The sequence below is a fragment of the Convolutriloba macropyga genome, chromosome 12 (assembly GCF_964194025.1).
Source record: "Convolutriloba macropyga chromosome 12, txConMacr16.3, whole genome shotgun sequence".
NCBI classification, from domain to species: domain Eukaryota; kingdom Metazoa; phylum Xenacoelomorpha; order Acoela; family Convolutidae; genus Convolutriloba; species Convolutriloba macropyga.
Genome location: NC_134479.1, coordinates 45,225,768 through 45,245,946, shown reverse-complemented (window position 1 = coordinate 45,245,946; position 20,179 = coordinate 45,225,768). Strand labels below are relative to the sequence as shown.

Below are 20,179 nucleotides of genomic sequence, written 5' to 3'. Positions count from 1 at the left end.
TGCAGATTTGGGAGAATCAGTTGTTTCGATAACTTTTTCAGGCAAAAACTTGTTTAAAGTTTCAATAGTTTTTGATCATTGTACTTATATAATCATTAGCATTCAAATTCTCAGGAGTTTTTTTTGATATTCTGGTCTGAGAAAAATTAAAATCCAGCGCTTCGTCTGTTTTGATTGTTTCCAAATTTCGCATGAGTACCGATGACTGAGAGCTTTTAACGTTTACAAATGATACAAAAAATTCAGCAGTTAATATAAAATGATGGCTTATTGTCGTCGATAGCGTTTCAGGCTTATGTTTGTTTCTTTGATTAAATGATCAAAATAGCTCTTTGAAATTTTTGGTAACCCTTTTAGGCATTGTCGGCATTGTTTAAAATTTTGAATTTTTATTTGCATGTAAACGAAAAAAGTTTTTCAAAACAGTGGAAATCTGGGGGGGTTTTGAAATAACCCAAACTTGGTTTGTATTTTCCTTTTGAAACAGGAGTCTAAAATAGCAAATATATTTCTTCTACTTTCTCTTAAAAGAAGTTATATTTGACTAACACGGCTAATATTTTGCAAAATTTGTGCATTTTACTCTGAAAAAAGAGTTGCTCAAGTCAAATCAAACTTACAATAAGAGTTTACCTATGAAATAGAAATCTAAAGGGCTATTCCTTGTGGGTTTAGTCTTTTTCCATTTCTTATCAATTTAGTTACCTTGTTCCGTATTTGTTTATAAATAGTTTTTTTCAATAGTAGGCTCTGCTATCCGTTTTTGAAGATTTGTCTCTATTTACAATAGCGTTTTTGATTTCTTTTGTAATCCAGCTTGCAGATTTAGGAGAATCAGTTGTTTCAAAAACCTTTTCAGGCAAAAACTTGTTTAAAGTTTCAATAGTTTTTTAACATTGTACTTATATAACCATTAGGCTTCAAATTCTCTGGAGTTTTTTTTGATATTCTGGTCTAAGAAAAAACAAAATCCAACGCTTCGTCTGTTTTGATTGTTTTCAAATTTCGCATGAGTACCGATGACTGAAAGCTTTTAACGTTTACAAATGATACAAAAAATTCAGCAGTTAATATAAAATGATCGCCTATTGTCGTCGATAGCGTTTCAGGCTTATGTTTGTTTCTTTGATTATATGATCAATACAGCTCTTTGAAATTTTTGGTAACCCTTTTAGGCATTGTCGGCATTGTTTAAAATTTTGAATTTTTATTTGCATATAAACGAAAAAAGTTTTTCAAAACAGTTGAAATCTGGGGGATTTTGAAATAACCCAAACATGATTTGTATCTTCCTTATTAAACAGGAGTCTAAAATAGCAAATATATTTCTTCTACTTTCTCCTGAAAGAAGTTATATTTGACGAACACGGCTAGTACTTTGCAAAATTTGTGCATTTTACTCTGAAAAAAGAGTTGCTCAAGTCAGATCAAACTTACAATGAGAGTTTACCTATGAAATGGAAATCTAAAGGGCTACTCCTTGCGGGTTTAGTCTTTTTCCATTTCTTATCAATTTAGTTACCTTGTTCCGTATTTGTTTATAAATAGTTTTTTGTCAATTGCAGGCTCTGCTATCCGTTTTTGAAGATTTGTCTCTATTTACAATAGCGTTTTTGATTTCTTTTGTAATCCAGCTTGCAGATTTAAGAGAATCAGTTGTTTCAATAACCCTTTCAGGCAAAGACTTGTTTAAACTTTCAATAGTTTTTGATCATTGTACTTATATAACCATTAGCATTCAAATTCTCAGGAGTTTTTTTTGATATTCTGGTCTAAGAAAAAACAAAATCCAGCGCTTCGTCTGTTTTGATTGTTTTCAAATTTCGCATGAGTACCGATGACTGAATGCTTTTAACGTTTACAAATGATACAAAAAATTCAGCAGTTAATATAAAATGATCGCTTATTGTCGTCGATAACGTTGCAGACTTATTTTAGTTTCTTTGATTATATGATCAATACAGCTCTTTGAAATTTTTGGTAACCCTTTTAGGCATTGTCGGCATTGTTTAAAATTTTGAATTTTTATTTGCATGTAAACGAAAAAAGTTTTTCAAAACAGTGGAAATCTGGGGGATTTTGAAATAACCCAAACTTGGTTTGTATTTTCCTTATGAAACAGGAGTCTAAAATAGCAAATTTATTTCTTCTACTTTCTCTTGAAAGAAGTTATATTTGACTAACACGGCTAACATTTTGCAAAATTTGTGCATTTTACTCTGAAAAAAGAGTTGCTCAACTCAAATCAAACTTACAATAAGAGTTTACCTATGAAATAGAAATCTAAAGGGCTATTCCTTGTGGGTTTAGTCTTTTTCCATTTCTTATCAATTTAGTTACCTTGTTCCGTATTTGTTTATAAATAGTTTTTTTTCAATAGTAGGCTCTGCTATCCGTTTTTGAAGATTTGTCTCTATATACAATAGCGTTTTTGATTTCTTTTGTAATCCAGCTTGCAGATTTAGGAGAATCAGTTGTTTCAATAACCTTTTCAGGCAAAAACTTGTTTAAACTTTCAATAGTTTTTGATCATTTTACTTATATAACCATTAGCATTCAAATTCTCAGGAGTTTTTTTTGATATTCTGGTCTAAGAAAAAACAAAATCCAGCGCTTCGTCTGTTTTGATTGTTTTCAAATTTCGCATGAGTACCGATGACTGAATGCTTTTAACGTTTACAAATGATACAAAAAATTCAGCAGTTAATATAAAATGATCGCTTATTGTCGTCGATAGAGACTTATTTTTGTTACTTTGATTATATGATCAATACAGCTCTTTGAAATTTTTGGTAACCCTTTTAGGCATTGTCGGCATCGTTTAAAATTTTGAATTTTTATTTGCATGTAAACGAAAAAAGTTTTTCAAAACAGTGGAAATCTGGGGTATTTTGAAATAACACAAACTTGGTTTGTATTTTCCTTATGAAACAGGAGTCTAAAATAGCAAATATATTTCTTCTACTTTCTCTTGAAAGAAGTTATATTTGACTAACACGGCTAATATTTTGCAAAATTTGTGCATTTTACTCTGAAAAAAGAGTTGCTCAAGTCAAATCAAACTTACAATAAGAGTTTACCTATGAAATAGAAATCTAAAGGGCTATTCCTTGTGGGTTTAGTCTTTTTCCATTTCTTATCAATTTAGTTACCTTGTTCCGTATTTGTTTATAAATAGTTTTTTTTCAATAGTAGGCTCAGCTATCCGTTTTTGAAGATTTGTCTCTATTTACAATAGCGTTTTTGATTTCTTTTGTAATCCAGCTTGCAGATTTAGGAGAATCAGTTGTTTCAATAACCTTTTCAGGCAAAAACTTGTTTAAAGTTTCAATAGTTTTTGATCATTGTACTTATATAACCATTAGCATTCAAATTCTCAGGAGTTTTTTTTTGATATTCTGGTCTAAGAAAAAACAAAATCCAGCGCTCGTCTATTTTGATTGTTTTGAAATTTCGCTTGAGTACCGATGACTGAATGCTTTTAACGTTTACAAATGATACAAAAAATTCAGCAAATAATATAAAATGATCACATATTGTCGTCGATAGCGTTTCAGGCTTATGTTTGTTTCTTTGATTATATGATCAATACAGCTCTTTGAAATTTTTGGTAACCCTTTTAGGCATTTTCGCATTGTTTAAAATTTTGAATTTTTAATTGCATGTAAACGAAAAAAGTTTTTCAAAACAGTGGAAATCTGGGGGATTTTGAAATAACCCAAACTTGGTTTGTATTTTCCTTATGAAACAGGAGTCTAAAATAGCAAATATATTTCTTCTACTTTCTCTTGAAAGAAGTTATATTTGACTCGGCTAATATAACTTAGCGTTAACACGGCTAATATTTTGCAAAGTTTGTGAATTTTTCTCTGAAAAAAGAGTTGCTCAAGTCAAATCAAACATACAATAAGAGTTTACCTATGAAATGGAAATCTAAAGGGCTATTCCTTGTGGGTTTAGTTTTCAAAACCAATATTCTTGTCGTTAATTTTTTTAGAAAAGGAAGTTTTAGAAAAGGAAGTTTTTGGTTGCATGAAGCGAATAAAATTTTGAAGTTTAGTAAATTTCAATTGAATCGAGAACTTCATCAAAACCAATCCAAACTCATCATGTAACTTTAGCTATAGTGTTAGAGTCTAAAACATCATAAATTTTCAGCTCAAATTTTCAGCAAAATCTAAAACAGTAAATTTTTCAAAAAAAATGGATATCTGGGAGATATTCGAATAAAACCAAACTTGGTTGATATTTTCCCCTATGTAAAGGGAGTCTAAAATAGCATATATTTTTTGTTGTACTGTCTCTAGAAAAAGTTAGATTTTCCTAGTTTGCAAAATGGAATCATGCAACGGCTGTCAATTTTTGCATTCCAAGAACTCTGTTCTAAGTTTCAAACGTTCACTAGTCTAATCTCAAGGACTAAAGCAATATAAACGAAGTCTTACATGTGCGTTTCTTTGTCTTGCTCTATCTGTTATACAAAAAAATCGGTTGTGAATTGTTTCTATAATCCCTCGCTCTAGTCAAGGACTCCATCACGCAAACTGGGGGCTGACCTAACAGAGGGTTGAATGAGAGCTCACAAAAACAGATTTTTTTAAATTATCTGACCTACGATAACAAACGATCAAAAATGGTCACTTTGTTAGAGATTAAAAAGCTCAAAATAAAACATTTTGAAATAGATTTGATAAAAGGAGGCTCGTAAATCTGCGATTGCACATAAGGTTCCGACCCCTATCCACTTTTTTGGCATAATTGTCTAGCAAATGAGGAACAGATAGAAAAACCCAAACACCCAAAAAATTTTAAAAAAAGATTGTGTATGAACGAAAAGATAGCCTCCAAAGCAAATAAGTCATTGGAGTAAAAAATGATCCATTAGATTGATAAGATATGCCAATATTACGAGAGCCAATCCAGACGAACGGCGAAATCAAACAACCACAACAAACATAAAATACATCAAAAATTTGTATCCGTTTTGAAAAGCAAAACTTAATAACGCGTCAGATAGAACGTCGAGTCAAAAAAGCGTCAGATAGCACTAAAACTAAACAAAATAACTTATAATGCGCGAGAAAAGATATGGGACCACTCTATAATAAGGCATGGTAACACTTAGACAACAAAGAACAAAAACAGATAAGTTGAAAATTTCGCTTTATTTTTTTAAAACCAATTAATTTCAAAGTAACGAAGACTATTAGAGATCAATTAAAATATCCAACAGCTTTACAGAAACCAATTCTTCTATAGAAGGGCATTAAGACTTGTCGGTATTAAATTTTTTATGCTGTTACAAAAAGAACAACAAATAGACAACAAACAAAAAATCAATTACAACTGGCCAGAAAACACTTTCGAAGCCGTAAAGCCATATTTTGGCCCTCAGAAAATCTTCAATTGCACGTTCTTCGAACACCAATAATGTAGTATTTGACCACTAATTAATGAGGTAAAACGTAGAGAAAAAAAGAAGAAAGGGCAAAATTAAGTATTCCCGTCGTTTTTTTTTTCAAAAGAAATATTTCCGAAAACATGAAAGCCAATAATTACAAAATGAAATTAATAATTTTTCTTTTATTCGTCCAAAGGAAGCCCTTGAGACCTGAAATTATCCAGAATGTGTCTTACGTCTACAAAAAGAACGTCAAACATGACAGAAACCGCAAATGGATTTATTTTTTTGTGAAAATCCAATGTCGAAGCCATTAAAGTCAAAACGAATTCTTTAAAAAAAATTCGATTTTGTGACACCAATCCCTTTTGACCACTTCCCTTGATACCAATAATGTCATATTTGGCTAGTAATGAATAAGAGTAAGTAATAAATAGACAATAAAAGGAACAAAACTTCGAAGTTAAAAAGTGTTTTTTTTTATTTTGGAAAACATTTAATTTCAAACTAATGAAAGCTATCTGCTAATATCAGAACATCGGATCATTTATTCTTCCGTGAAAAGCCCATAAAATCTGTCATTACACAGGAAAATTTATACGACTAAAAGGACAAAGTATGAACGACAGTTAAAGACAACATTTAAAAAACTCAGTTTTCTTCGAGAAGTTTGTCTCGAAGCCGTTAAAGCCAAAATCTATGCCTTTCAAGAATTTTATATGTTCAATTTTGCCTTAATTGAACGCCGAAATTTTGAAGATGTCACTAGAAAGATGAAGCATTCGTTCCCTGCTGATATTAAGCTACAAACTGACCAAATTAAGGACAAAATAGAGTCAAAGCTCAATAAGCCATTATTTGTTTGAAAATTAAATGTTTTTAAAAGTCAAAACGACCATATTATAAAACCAGATGCCCTATTTTGGAGCTGCATAAGAAGTCAATTCGACCTCTCACTACTGAGTTTCGATTTGAAATGTTCTCTTCTTCAGTTAACATAAAAAAGATCGAAAAATTTTTTCAAAAAGAAAGTTCGACTGATTACAATCTGACTTAATATTGGATTGTAGCAGTCCAAGATTTGTCCAAAACTAGCCCTGCTAATGCTGCTCATTCCTTAGAAACAGTTATTTTTTCGAATGTTATTGATATAAAAAAATTGTCAATTAAAAATCAAAAATAAATGCTCTGTATTTGATGATCAACGAACAAAGTTTTCAAAAATGGCAAATATTTAATTACAGAGAACTCAAACGGATTTTCCGACGGAATTTGAAGAACAAAAAACCGTCATTTGAGTCCACAAAAACTGTGTAAGGGTGTTTTGGTGTTCACGTCCGGTAAACTTAATCAAAGTGGACTAAAAAAGATTTTTTTGTGCTGTTTTTGATGAAAAAGTCTGAATTTTGAAACAATTTGCCCAAATTTTTGTCATTTTGGCCAAAAATTAATTAAAAATAGTCGATAATAATATTTCTTTTTTAAAAAGTTGGACAAAATTGACGAATCTTTGTCAAAAATTATGGAAAATGTGAAAACAAAACGACGGACTTCACTCTACTTTTCTTTTAAGTTTAAACCTCGATAACTAATGATACCAGTCTCAACTCTCTACGTTGAATAGAAATTATCTGAACAAAAAAACAATTGAGTATATAGTTCCTCTCTCCAAGAGGGGTCGGAACAATAACGAGCAAAAACGGTATTCTCCTAAAGTTAATTTTCAACAATTTTCAACAAGTTGACGAAAAGAACAAAAACTGAAAAGTATAAAAAGTCTTTGAAAACGTCTCAGATTTGCAAAAGTGTCAGTATTGTCGCTATGGTTGATATTAGTTCCACAAAACTAGTTTCAAACTATTTGCTCATTAGGGGACTTTAAAACCGAACTTAGTAATGATTTCTTTTTTTAGAAACCAAACATACCGACGTTCATTTTACATCTGTGACCAAACATAGCAAATCTTGCAAACCTAATCTACCCACGATTATCTTATACGTTTAAAACCGAGCATAACCAGCTATTTCTGTTTTTTGAAGCCTAAAATATCGACGTTTATTTTGCATTGACAACCAAACATAACAAATCTTAGAAGCCTAACCTGTCGAAGATTATCTTACAAGTTTAAAACCGAACAGACCAAGTCTGAACAATCGAACATGCCAACGATTATCTCACGTTTAAAATCAAACACAATGAACCTAACAAATCGAAATTACCGAATCTAAGAGACGAACAAACTGACGGTGTCTTACTTTTAACCCATTAGACAAACCGCAAACCATACATAGTCACAATTTTTGACGTGCAGAACCAAGCATAGCGAACAATTTTGCGTCGTTTTTCTTTGGGTCTTCATGACAAAGGCATCCCTGCATACCTGAGAATGGCCCTAAAATTTCATGCTTCAAGTAGATAGCAAAGAAAAAAGCTTCCCTATATGAAGCGCCATACCCAAAGTACTTTTTAATCAGAGTACCTTGACCGATAACGTGGGATCCAAAACAAGGTCGTGCAAAATTGTTGCTTCATCAAAGGAACATTCATTCTTTCAAAAGGTCTGATCAATTTGTCAAAAGTCTGCAACTTGGTTTGCTCATACGTCAAACAGAAAGCTCAATCAGGGGTTAAAATCTGAAATTTGTTTTTATCAAAGAGGAACTAATTTCTCATCTGAGATCAAATTATTGATATTTCTTGCTCAATTTTTTCCTCAATTTGGTCTGTGAAATCGCGCACAAATGTAAAACATACGGAAAAAATTCCCAGTTGAACCTATTTAGTTAGTTTCGACAGAAGCGTAAACAAAATTATAATATAGCAGCATTTCAAACAACATTTATTCGTTTAAAGTTTTCTTTTTTAATGGAAATTTTCTGCTTTCTAAGTAAGTTCGAGTTCTATAGGCCAGAATTGCACTCATTTTGTAAACGACATAATTTCATTATCTGTACGATCCTGGAATATATACAAGGATGCTCGTTAATGTGCGTTCGCACATGATGTTCCGGCCGGAGCTCATCTACATTTTTGACATAATTGTCAACCTAATGATGAGATAATTAAAAATAGATGTTTAAATTTTAAAAAATCCTTACACAACCAAACTACTAATTGAAATACATAACACCACGCCTCATTGCAGCGCTCAGAAGATCTGCCAATAGAAAGACTACGATAAAAAAAAACAAACGACAAAATAAGCATAAACATAAATATTTAGCGAATGTGCTGAAGGAAGAAAAAGAAAAGCAAATATTGACCACTCACAAAACTTATATGAAAACGCATATTGTTCAACAAACAAAACATCAGTTAAGACATGATATCAATGGAAAAACGGTTTTTAAAATACAATGAATTGGATGGAACCTCTCAATGATGAGAATAAATTACAAGTTGACGAAAAGAACAAAAACTGAAAAGTATAAAAAGTCTTTGAAAACGAGCAATATCATAAATTTTAACACTATTCGCTATAAACTGAGTTGAATAACATCTTTCATTTAATCCTTACTTAGAAGCCTATGAGACCAGTCAGCATTTCACGACTACATGAAGAATTTCAAAAAGTTTCAGAAAAAATTGAGCGAGAAAAGTGTCAAACTCAACAAAAAAAAATTTTGGATGAAAATTTGCTGGTTTTATATACTTTTTAATAGCAATGGCGTTGATTTTTTCATCACAACATGACTTCAAAAGTATAAAGAAACAAAATAAAACCACGAAATTTTTGAGAAAACCAGTTATATCAACGCCATTAAATTCAATGGCTTTCAACGGAAGTCAAAAAGTACGCTAAGTTATACCTAAATCAGCAAAAATTGATCTTTATCAATCATAAGTAACTAGCAGGACATTACAATGAGTCTTATGATTATGAAAACAACAACAAACACATGCAAAAACCAGAAATTCATTAGAGAAGATAAATAAGAAATTTTCGAAGCCATTGAAACCATAAGCGTTTCTCTGAAAACTTTATCAATCATTCGTTGAACGCCTTCTTTAAGCCAATGGGAACTATAAATCATGGGATAATGAGATAAGATGTCCAAAGAAACCAAAATTACAAAAATCCGAATTTTTGAAATTAAGAATTCTCGTGGCATCGAGAACATAAAACCAATAGTTAGTAGTTAAAACCGTTTACCAGATAAATTAGAAAGGAAACGAAAGGGGTCAAGTCATTAATGAGGTTAGCTTAGAAAGGGAATAGTTCATGTCATTACTGAGGTTTACTTACATTTCAAGGAAATAGGCTTAATAAAGGTCAGCGTTCAAAAAAAAATTTGACAATTTTGTTAAAAAGTGTCAACAGCCACTCAATTCAATAGCTTTCAGCAGAAGTCATTATTCCACAATACGAAAAAAGTATGTTTTTCATTCTTACGTTATCAAAAAGACATCACAATAAGTCTTTTGATTACGAAAATAACAAAAAATCAGGCAAAACCAAAAAAAAATCAGTAGAAAAGTGTAAGAAAGTGTTGAAGCCATTTGAATCATAAATCCCTCTCTTCAAACTTTATCTACGATCAATTGAAAAATTTTTCTAAGCTACTTGGAATTATCAATAACAGAATATCGTGATAAAAATTGAAATGTAACCAGAATTACAAATAAATATATCCAAAAACTTTACAAAAATTTATGAAAACGCGTGGCATCGAAGTCTTAAAACCAATGGCTAGAAGATAAAACCGCTAACCACATTTGTTTTAGATGCAGAGGCAAAAAAGGACCTGTTATTACTGAGATTGATTTATAGTTCACGAATATAAGTTTAAGTTTTCTTATTGTCCAAAGAAAATTTAAAAAAATTATTTTTGAAGACTTAACAGCCAATAAATTCAAGAGATTTCAAGGAAACCCTAAAACTACTTTGCCTTATGGCTCATTTGGAAAAAAAGATGTTTGTCATCAGTATATTATCAAAAAGACATCATGATAAGTCTTATGGTTATGAAAACAACAAAAAAAACAGTCAAAACCAAAAAAATTCAGTAGAAAAAAGTAAGAAAGTGTCAGAAACATTTGAATTATAAACTTTTCTCAGCTAACTTGATTTATGATCAATTTAAAATTTTCTCTGAGCCACTGGGAATATTCAATATTAGAATACGGTGATAAAGGAAAGGTAATCAAAATTACAAAAAATATATATCCAAAAACTTTTTAAAAAATTATGAGAGCCCGTGGCATCGAAGTCAAAAAAACAATAGTTAGAAGAACTCCAGATTCATTTTAGACGCAGTTGCAATTAAGGAGGTCATTTTATCACTGAGATCGACTTAGAGTTGAAAGAAAAAAATTTTTTAATTTTGTTAATGTTCAAAAAATTTATAAAAAATTATTTTTGAAGGTTTAACAGCCACTATATTTAAGAGTTTTCAAGAAAATCCAAAAATACGCTATTCTATGCCTCAATAGGAAGAGTGGGATGTTTGTCATCACTCTATTATTAAACAATATGTCCTATGATTATGAAGACAACGACAAATTCAGGCAAAGAGCAACAAGTATTCAGCCAAATTTTCTAGAAGATAAGGTCGATGCCAATTAAACCATAATCTTTGTTCTGAAAACTTTATCTCTGGTCCATTGGCCTTCTTTTGCAAGCCAATGAGAACCATCGATTTTAGGATAATGGGACAATATTTCAAAAGGAATCAAAATTACAAAAAAAAGTGGAATTTTTTTTTTGAAATTTTGAAAACTCGTGTTATCGAAGTCCATAAACTAATAGTTATCACTTAAAACCACCTACCAGATTAATTTTGTTGTATTTAAAATGAAGGTGGTCTTCTCATTGCTGAGACTGACTAACTGTTCATGAAAATAAGTTTAATATTGACTAAAAATCAAAAAAATTTCGAAAAACTGATTTTTTAAGTCTTAGCAGCCTTTAGCTGTCCACTCAAAGCACTATACAGGTTTACCTAAAGCACAATAGGGAGTCGATTGCACTTTTAGATATCGAGTCTATACCAAAGGAATCCCAAAAATTAAGCGAAATCTTAAAAGAAAATCAGAACTTCATTAAAATTTTCGAAAACACAGATTCGAAGAGAAAAAAAAAACATGAGTGATTCCTTGAAAACAAATATTTTGTTCATTGGTAACCAGTTTACTATAACTTAGGTTTGATCTTTTTAGAATTTCGATATGAAAAATGACTAGTTTCTAAGTGATTTAAAAACAATAATAAATAAGAAATTTTTCTAAAAAAGCTCTCAAATTGAATTCGACATTTTTTGATAGTAAACTTCCTCAAGAGACCAGAAGTAGCATTTTTATCGGTCTATTAGTAGCACAAAATTGCTTCAATTTATTGCTTGAAATGTAATTTTGAAATAATATTTTTATAGAAAGGCCATAATTTGAACAAAAATTTCGCTAAATGTGAACAAAATCATGCAAATATCGCGTGTTCACACAAAACTTTAAACCTAGATAACTCTTCGAAAAGCACGAATTTCAAGAAACTCTTTTTTAATTTTGAATTTTACGCTGGACGATCTTTTTAATGATACCACTTACATTTCTCTACGATGAATATATCGATCGGCCAAAATTGACTGAACAAAAAAAAACCCATTTGAATTTATAGTTCCTCCCCCCACAAGTGGGGTCGAAACAATTAGAACAGTGCCTTGTCTGAGGGTAAAGTTCTCAAAATATACCAAGAGATCATAGATGATTTGGTTCGAACCGAAGTTGCATCAATTTCTTGGGTCGCACCAATGTCTTCTCTGGGGTGTCTCGGATCAGGAACATCGAGCCGGGTATGATCAAGTCAAATTGTGAATATATGTTGCGCAATATATCAAGACTTTAGTCACTGCTGAAAATTTTTTGCCAGTATGGTAAGACAGTAGTATATTCTTTAACCTCAGCTCCGATGTTACTTAAGACAATGTTACTTAACAGCTGACCACGCTGCTGACTTTGCCATTTGATCAGAATGTTTTCTTCTGATTAAATAATTTTATGGGCGCCATTGTTTTTCTGTTGGCATCAGATGTATGTTGCTTTTTTAGGAAACTGTTGCGAGGAGCAACTTAGAAAGTTCCTCGTGTTCGGATATCACAACAAAGGAATGAATCCTGAGGAATACATGAGGAAACTCACTGACTACGAGGATGAGGACAAACCTCTCAATTTTATAGCTGTAAGTAATACTGTGTACTAATGCTGAGGAACGAATGTTGATTAATATTACCACACGGTTGTTATCGCCATCGCCATCAAAAAGTTATCAAACTCCGAGCCAAAGCCGAGTAGTTAAAAAAACTCGAGTTTGAAAACAATCATGTGTATATAATATTATTCATCCCTCGTTGCGATTACAACAGTTAAAACATGTATCACAATGTTGCCGGGATTAGACTACGAATTTATCACACTGCTTCATTGCCACTGTTTTTGTGGTAACAGTGGTGATAAAAAAATGACAAACCTGTATTTCAGTTCTAAAGCGGCTTTTGCAACAAAAATTGATTGAAATAACGTGATATGATTTGTGAAAAAAGTTGTATAGAGGAAACTTCAAGATAATTTTATTTTTGCATAACTGAATCAAGTTTTTCTATAGATCTTGTGAAGTTTTGCTAAACAAAAAACTAAAAAAGACATTCCATGTTTTGGAAAAGAAAAAAAAGATCTTAGAAGTATTTTTGTTCCGACCCACTTTAGTTGGGGAGGAACTATATACTCAATTGGTTTTCTTTGATCAAAAAATTCATCATACAGGATTGTGAGTGGTATCATTAGACAGCTTGTCAAGCGTAGAAATTATAATTTAAAAGTTTATTGATTTTTCTTTTTCCCGAGTTACGGAGTTTCACACTTTTGTGAAAGTCTGGCTCACTTCCGTTGTTTTGTTTACATTTTTCGTAAATTTCGCTTAAATTTTGATCTAGTTTTCAAAATTATGATGAAATTGTCAACATTTGTCTGCTTAGTTTCACAGTCAAAGATAGAAGAGAGAACATGAATAGTTTGAGTCAACGGTTTTGAAAAAATTGTGGGTTAATTTTTTGAAACTTCACTATTTCATTTTTTAAATGCTTATTTGTTCCACTTTGACCAGTTTCACCGAGGATACAGACATGAAGACTACTGGCACAATCTTCCTTTTTTTCAGTTTATGATAAGTACAACTCCGGTTCTCATGAGAGTTTTCTGGAAATTGCATTTTGGCTGTTTCTCGCTAATTCTAACCCATAATTATAAACAAATATGCAGAGTTTAATTTTGACATTTTAAATTTTTCTTTTCCAAAGAATTTATTACTCAAAAATAAAGAACAATTTTTTTGGGTACAGCTGCTCAGCGATATGAAGGCCAGTTTTAGTCTGATCATTGTCTATTGCAGTGAAAAAGAATTCTGATTGTATTTTGGTTCCGTCCTTTTTAAGAAATATTTTTGGCATTTTATTCATCCTAATTGAAAACATTCAAAATTTTAAATAAAAAGACCCTCAATGTTCTAACAGGGTCCAATGAAAAAATATTGATTTTTATGATTAAAACTCATATGGATTTTATGCCTCCGGCAAGTGTTTTAAGTTTTTCATTTATTTTTTTGAACTTCGCCAGCATTTCATGTTTTTTGTGGTCTTATGACTGAGTCTGAATTATCAAACACGTAATTCAGCATCGCTGAAGTTATTCAAAAACTATTTAATGCTCTCAATTGATAAACCATGGCTTTTGGTAGTATTAGTCAGCAAGTATCACAATTTCATCATTAAATTTTAACATAATGATTTTTTGGTCAAACTAGCTGCTTTGGACACATTTGGAACAGTTTTTACTGTGATGGAGAAGCAGCAACATCACGAATAGTTTTGGTCTAAAGGTGGATTTTTTAGTCCAAAAAAAATCGGATTGTAATGGGGCGCTGCATACCTTTTTTTGTGAAATTTTCGACTTTTTTTTTTATTTTAGCCACAGACTAGAATGATTTCAAATCAAACATCAACTATTGATCATTTAAATGGACGTCTAAAAGGAGGTTATTGAGCATACACAATACAATAAATGATTTCAGTTGATTGCTAATTGCTTTCATGAATTTTGATTTAATTGTTTTCAGAAATCATAAACGTACTTTCTAATTTTGCCCTTTCAGTTTTCTGTCTGCTTTCTGGTTTGCTAATTACTCTCAACAAAGACAGGTCCCATTTGTTTGGTGAAAACTCATTTGGTTTAGTTTAGTGTTTATCTGATGCTATTTTGACTTTTTCATCTACTTTTTTATGAAAAAATAGATAGTCATTGCGTTTTGGTCGTAATACTTGCTTTGTGTTTTTAATTTTCTGGTTCGTCTTGTCTCTTACTGTACCTAATGAAAGCTATCATCGGCCCTCTAATTTTCATTTGTATAGTGGCTAGAGCTTCAAGCAATTTTCTAAATGAATAAACCAATTATTTTCAAACAAATAGTAATTTTTTGAAATTTTTCTATCTCCTCCTCATTTGGTGTTTGCTAATATGACAATTAATTCAAAACTTTGGTTGAGCGGGATCGGAACATTATGTGCAAACGCAGATTACCGAGCCTCCATGTTCACATTTCGTATCAAAGTGTAATTTCAGCCAGCGTTTTCTAGATGAAAATTTTTCAAGTTTGAGTGAGTGTGAATTTAAAAAAAAATCTTGCAAAATCACACGGATGGTATTAAATTTTGGAGTTGCATAAAGTCACTGAACTTGTTAAAAGAACCAACGAACTCTTAGCCGCACACCGATTTAATAATACAAATGAAAAATGGCAAATAACTCATGACAGATGATCCGGTGTTGACTTCCAAAGTGTCGTTCCTCTATTCTAATCGAACAACAGCTCGAGTGAGATTTTGCAAAAATATCCGCGCAAGCTCCAACTTTTCCTTCATCTTTCTCTCCGATCAATTTTCGACCTGAATGTTAATTGGGGTTTGCGATAATTTCAGGCGGTCGGATCCCTTGATAGGTGTGAAAACATCATAATGGAGGTGGGATTTGGCCCTGGGAACTTCAGACGCAGTCATCACAAAACTGTAACTGAAGGAATTCCATATGTCTTAGCTGGTAGACAACATGATGACTTTGGAAACAAATTCCTCGACTCGAGGTATGAGCGTGACCCGATCGAAGGGTCGACCATATGAAAAGACCAAAGAAGTTGAGGGGAGGGGGTGATGGTGGGTTCCGTACCATAATTACCTCGTGGAGCTCACTAGTAAAGTCAAACAAAAGTCTTTTCATACCCAATATTCTTCGGCCATGCTCTTTTCAAATGATATGGCGGTCGACGCCGATCATTTTCGTGATTTTCAGCTATTTTTAATTGATCAGTTGATCTGTTAGATAGGCATAAGTCAGCGCCACTGCCCATAAAAACAGATGCAGGTGCTTTGCACAGATAAGCCACGCATCATCGCAAAAAATCAATCCAACCTTATGGGGGACCATAAAGCCAGCTTCGTTGATCAACTTCCTCCAGCAGAAATAACTTTTTGCAAAATAACTTATGACCGTTTGCAAACAATTCTGACAGTTTATTCGATTTTTTTTCAAGCATCGCACGACAGCTAATTTGATTACAAAAATTATAACAACCGCAAATCGCAAACCGCAACCAAAAAAGAAAAAAACTTTGACTATTTTACATTCCAAAAGATCTATTTAATAATGGTTACTGATTGCCCTTTGAGGACCCTAAGTCTTCATAAGTCGAGCCAAGATTATTCCATAACTCACAGGTCCACCCAAAGTCTTTTTAACCAGAAATATTGCATTTTTCAGTGTTGAGGGATGATCAAAACATGAAAAAAATTATCACCAAAAGGCCTAAGAGGAAAATTTGTCCCTTTTAACGTCAAGACTGGCACTTTTCATTCCCGTCGACCGATGGTAATCCAAGTGGTTCTGGTAGCACAAGTGTGCCACCCGAGTTATGTTGTAACCTGCAAAAGCGCAACTCAAGTATAGGCCTGGCAAGCCAATGCGCAACCCATGTGGTTAAGATACCCCCATTGCGTGACTCAGAGTGTCCAGTCAAAGTCAATTTTGTTCTGAATGGTCTGGAACCCCATCTACGCGGCGCAAATTAGAGTGATCAAAGCTGGCTTAGGTTGGGCACCTCGTGCTTTGTTCTCTTTCTCCAGTCATTGGAAAGTTTAACTGTTAATTGTAGCTGCACTATTGATTTTAGCTGCACTTTTAATTTAGAAAACCTAGGGACCTGATTTCAAATGAACCGACAACAAGAATCAATCAATTACAAGGTTATCTACACTATTTATCTCGAGTAGTATCGGTTTTGTGGTGACCTTAAAGGTTGAGACCTTGATCAGATAGCTCAAAAAATTGCCCAATTTTTCTTTTACAAACGTGTCGGTGTTTTGAAGAAAGTTTTGGTACTGTTTTGCGAGGCATCACCGTCATTAGTGAAATTTTTGAAAACCTCCTCAGACTACGATTGCAAAGAACGCGGATCTGGAATCTCAATGTATTGAGCGTGACCTGGTTTCAGAATTCCGACTCTTTGCTACACATCACAAGATGTTATGCAACACATCACATTGTATAAAAATATTCTCCTAAGATGAGATGCTTGAAATATAATTTGAACTTTTTTGTGAGGGGGTCTGCCGTCCCAGACGTTTAAAAAATGTTCGCAACCATAGATTTGATGCGCTATTTTGAACCCTAAGCGCATTATGTTAAATCAGTCTCATATCAGTTATGGTGATAGCTGTGAATGATAACTGATACCAGACTACCATTTAGAATTACTTAGGTCTTAATGCTGACTTTGCGTTGGGTCCAAGTTTTCCATGGCCCCAATAAAACTGTATTAGTCAACTTTGAGCATTAAATGATAAAGAAATTGACGCTGATTGATAATTCTTTAAATTAATATTGAATTTTGGTCATTAAAATTGACAAATTTGTTTGCAATATATAAATATATACTTATATAAAAATTGACAAAAATTTGCAAAAGTGAGCTTTTAACGACTCAAAAACGGCACAAACAAAACTGATTAAAGTCAGTTTTGCAATGACTTCCATCCTTTTTACAAAAATTTTTGTCAATTGATTTTGATTGCAGATATACCAAGTTTAGTTATGTTCCGGATGAAATGCTTTGCGAAGTCTTTGTGCTTCACATGAGTTCCATTTTGTTGGAGAAACACCTTCATCATCAATTAATAAATAAATAGAATCAAGCCTTCTGATTTTTTTAACGCTCGGCACCCAAATGTAGTAGTCGCTGGATACGAATACTAAATTTATATCTCATCTGATAAAAATTTTCCTTGATTCAGGCGGATATCATATACGGACTGTGCCTATCCGAGAATACTTTTTTTTCAGATTTCCTCTATGTTCAGACCATGGATTATCACAGTTGAAATGATTTCCTCTCAAAATATCTCATGCTATTACCACAAAGTGGTCGGCTGCTAAGCTGCAGATGTGATATGTTAATCGTAGCAAATTGTTGATCACAATGTCAAGGAGCCAACGAAACAAACAAATTTGTTCACAGCGCAACTATGGGTTTCTCTATTGTTTTCGCACTTCTTTCGTATTTTACGAGATGATGTTTTTTTTTGAGGGAGAAATAAGTAAAAAATATGTTTATTTTTCGTAATTTTTTCCGTGGTTTTTAGCCTTGATCCAAAAACACTTTAGAAACAAACATAGGTTATAGAGAAAATTTCAAATTCTACACCACCTGACTGTCATTTGAAGGCTTCCATCACTACAGCAAAAAAAAATTGAAGTAAGTGAGATAAAATTTTAGCGCGATCGATGATCAAAATTGAGATACTGTCCAAAATACTTTGTAATTTGCGAGCTATGCTAGAAGACAGCGAAGACCACCCATAGGCGACCAAAATATAAAGTGATCAAAAATCAAAATCCTCCCTAATGGGGTCACAACTTTGCAAAAATGTTAAATACTGACCGCAATTAGAAAATCTTGGTTCATAAACGATCACTGTTATTATCACGAGTTTAATCCGAATCACCAATGCAATCACAATCGCTTCATTCTTGGAAAAATTGTTTGGTGTAAAAATTCTTGCTCTGGGCAATCACATTTCACCCGCCACTGAGTTACAACTCGTATGATAAAGCATTATATTTTGAGCTCCCCCCTCATTGGGTGAGTCAAAAACAGAGCCTAGAATATGCAATAAAATTCGTGCCAGATTTTTTTCAATTCATCTGTCAAGCTTATTTCTGCTCGTGAGTCAAGCCAACGTCATTTTATGACTGAATTATGATATCTTCCTATTATATCCGGCACAGATTAGGGGTCTATATATTTGCAAACCCCCCCCCCCCCCACCCCAAGGCACGGGCATATTATCAGTTATCATAAGGTGGTTTTCTATGTTAATGCACGTATTGGTGTGACAAATGGAAATGATCCCTGAACTCTTTTCATAGATCAGATTCAGTCGGTCTAATTGTTCACAAAGAAGAATGCAAACTCAAGGCAATATTTCTTTCATGAAAGAAACCTACACATGTACATGTTTTCAGGGCATTTGAGTACGAAAATCCCGGACGCCAACTAACCTTCCACTGGTTCAAGCACAACATCATGTGTAGAGACCACCCATGGATATGTGGCTCAGAAAAGACCAAACAAAAGTCCACCTCTAACATCAATGAAGGAAACAGCAGTGGCTCCAAGAAATCTACAAAAGGTGGCAGCAAAAAGAGCAGGAGGAAAAAACAATCAAATGTTGGAAACAGATAAAACAAAATCCCATCTATCGAGCATTTGCTTTAATTATCATATAAACAACTTAAATTAAACCACATTAAACTTTCATCTGTAGATGAATTCAATTTTATAACGAAAAATATTAAGCTCTTTATTACGCTCATAGAAAACAAAGCTGCTATCCCAGAAAATGAATCGTTTTAACAAAAAGGAGATGATCGCTGTTTCTTTTTGACAACACTTGTTGAAATCTGAAACACTGCTCGGATAAGTTTGTTTTTCTTAAGTGTTCAAAAATTTGATTTTTACAGTAATTTTCTTATTGTTCATTAGTTGAAAGCTTATAAACCTTCTTATTGAATCTTATTGAACCTTGTCGTTTCGGATATTGGTCACATAATAAACTATGCGCAAACTTTCTTCACCCCTATTTCTCTCCCTTCCTAAGAACAATGAATAAACGAAAACCACTCCAATTTCTCTTTCTGTTTTTTACTTCTCTCTGCAATTTTTCTGTATTACGTTCGTGTCATAACCAGTGGAAGCATTAAGTGGTATTTCTATCTTTTTCAGGAAGACATTGAATCGAATAGCTTCACTTTCAGACAGCAGGAGTTATCTGTCGGAAGGATTTTCGATTGCATTTGACAGGCTCGCTCAGCCAATCTCAAACCGTTGAAATTCATGGGTCTGGGGTAATGCTGCTTACCCGCGCACCAGGAGAGTCTCGGATGCCTGATAATTGTTTAGAACTTTAGAATCACCAGAGTAAGACGAATTTGTTCAAAGGCGTCTGGTTAGGGAATAAAATTATCGCGAGTTATTACTCTTAACTGACCCAAGTGGCGAAAATAGAAACATAGTTTTCATGTAAGGAAAAAAGAAATGGACTCATAAAAATTAACTCAACAACTGTTGATCTGCTGTTTTAATAATCAGGGTCTTGGTAACCACGCTAATTGTTAACTCAATCTTCTTACATATACTTCAAAAATCAAATCGAAACACTTACATTTTGTGTTTCAGAATTTAT

At 32.8% G+C, this 20,179-nt stretch overlaps 1 protein-coding gene across 1 annotated transcript in view; it reads left to right on the top strand.

The window, feature by feature from the left end:
* Positions 1-19,268, top strand: part of LOC142351212 (uncharacterized) — a 39,665-nt gene extending 20,397 nt beyond the window's left edge. Inside the window, exons 4-6 of the mRNA XM_075403341.1 lie at positions 12,446-12,576; positions 15,365-15,525; positions 18,960-19,268. Coding sequence (XP_075259456.1) covers positions 12,446-12,576; positions 15,365-15,525; positions 18,960-19,179 — 512 coding nt within the window. The 3' untranslated portion in view covers positions 19,180-19,268. The remainder of the gene's footprint in view (positions 1-12,445; positions 12,577-15,364; positions 15,526-18,959) is intronic.
* Positions 19,269-20,179: the final 911 nt, after the last annotated feature.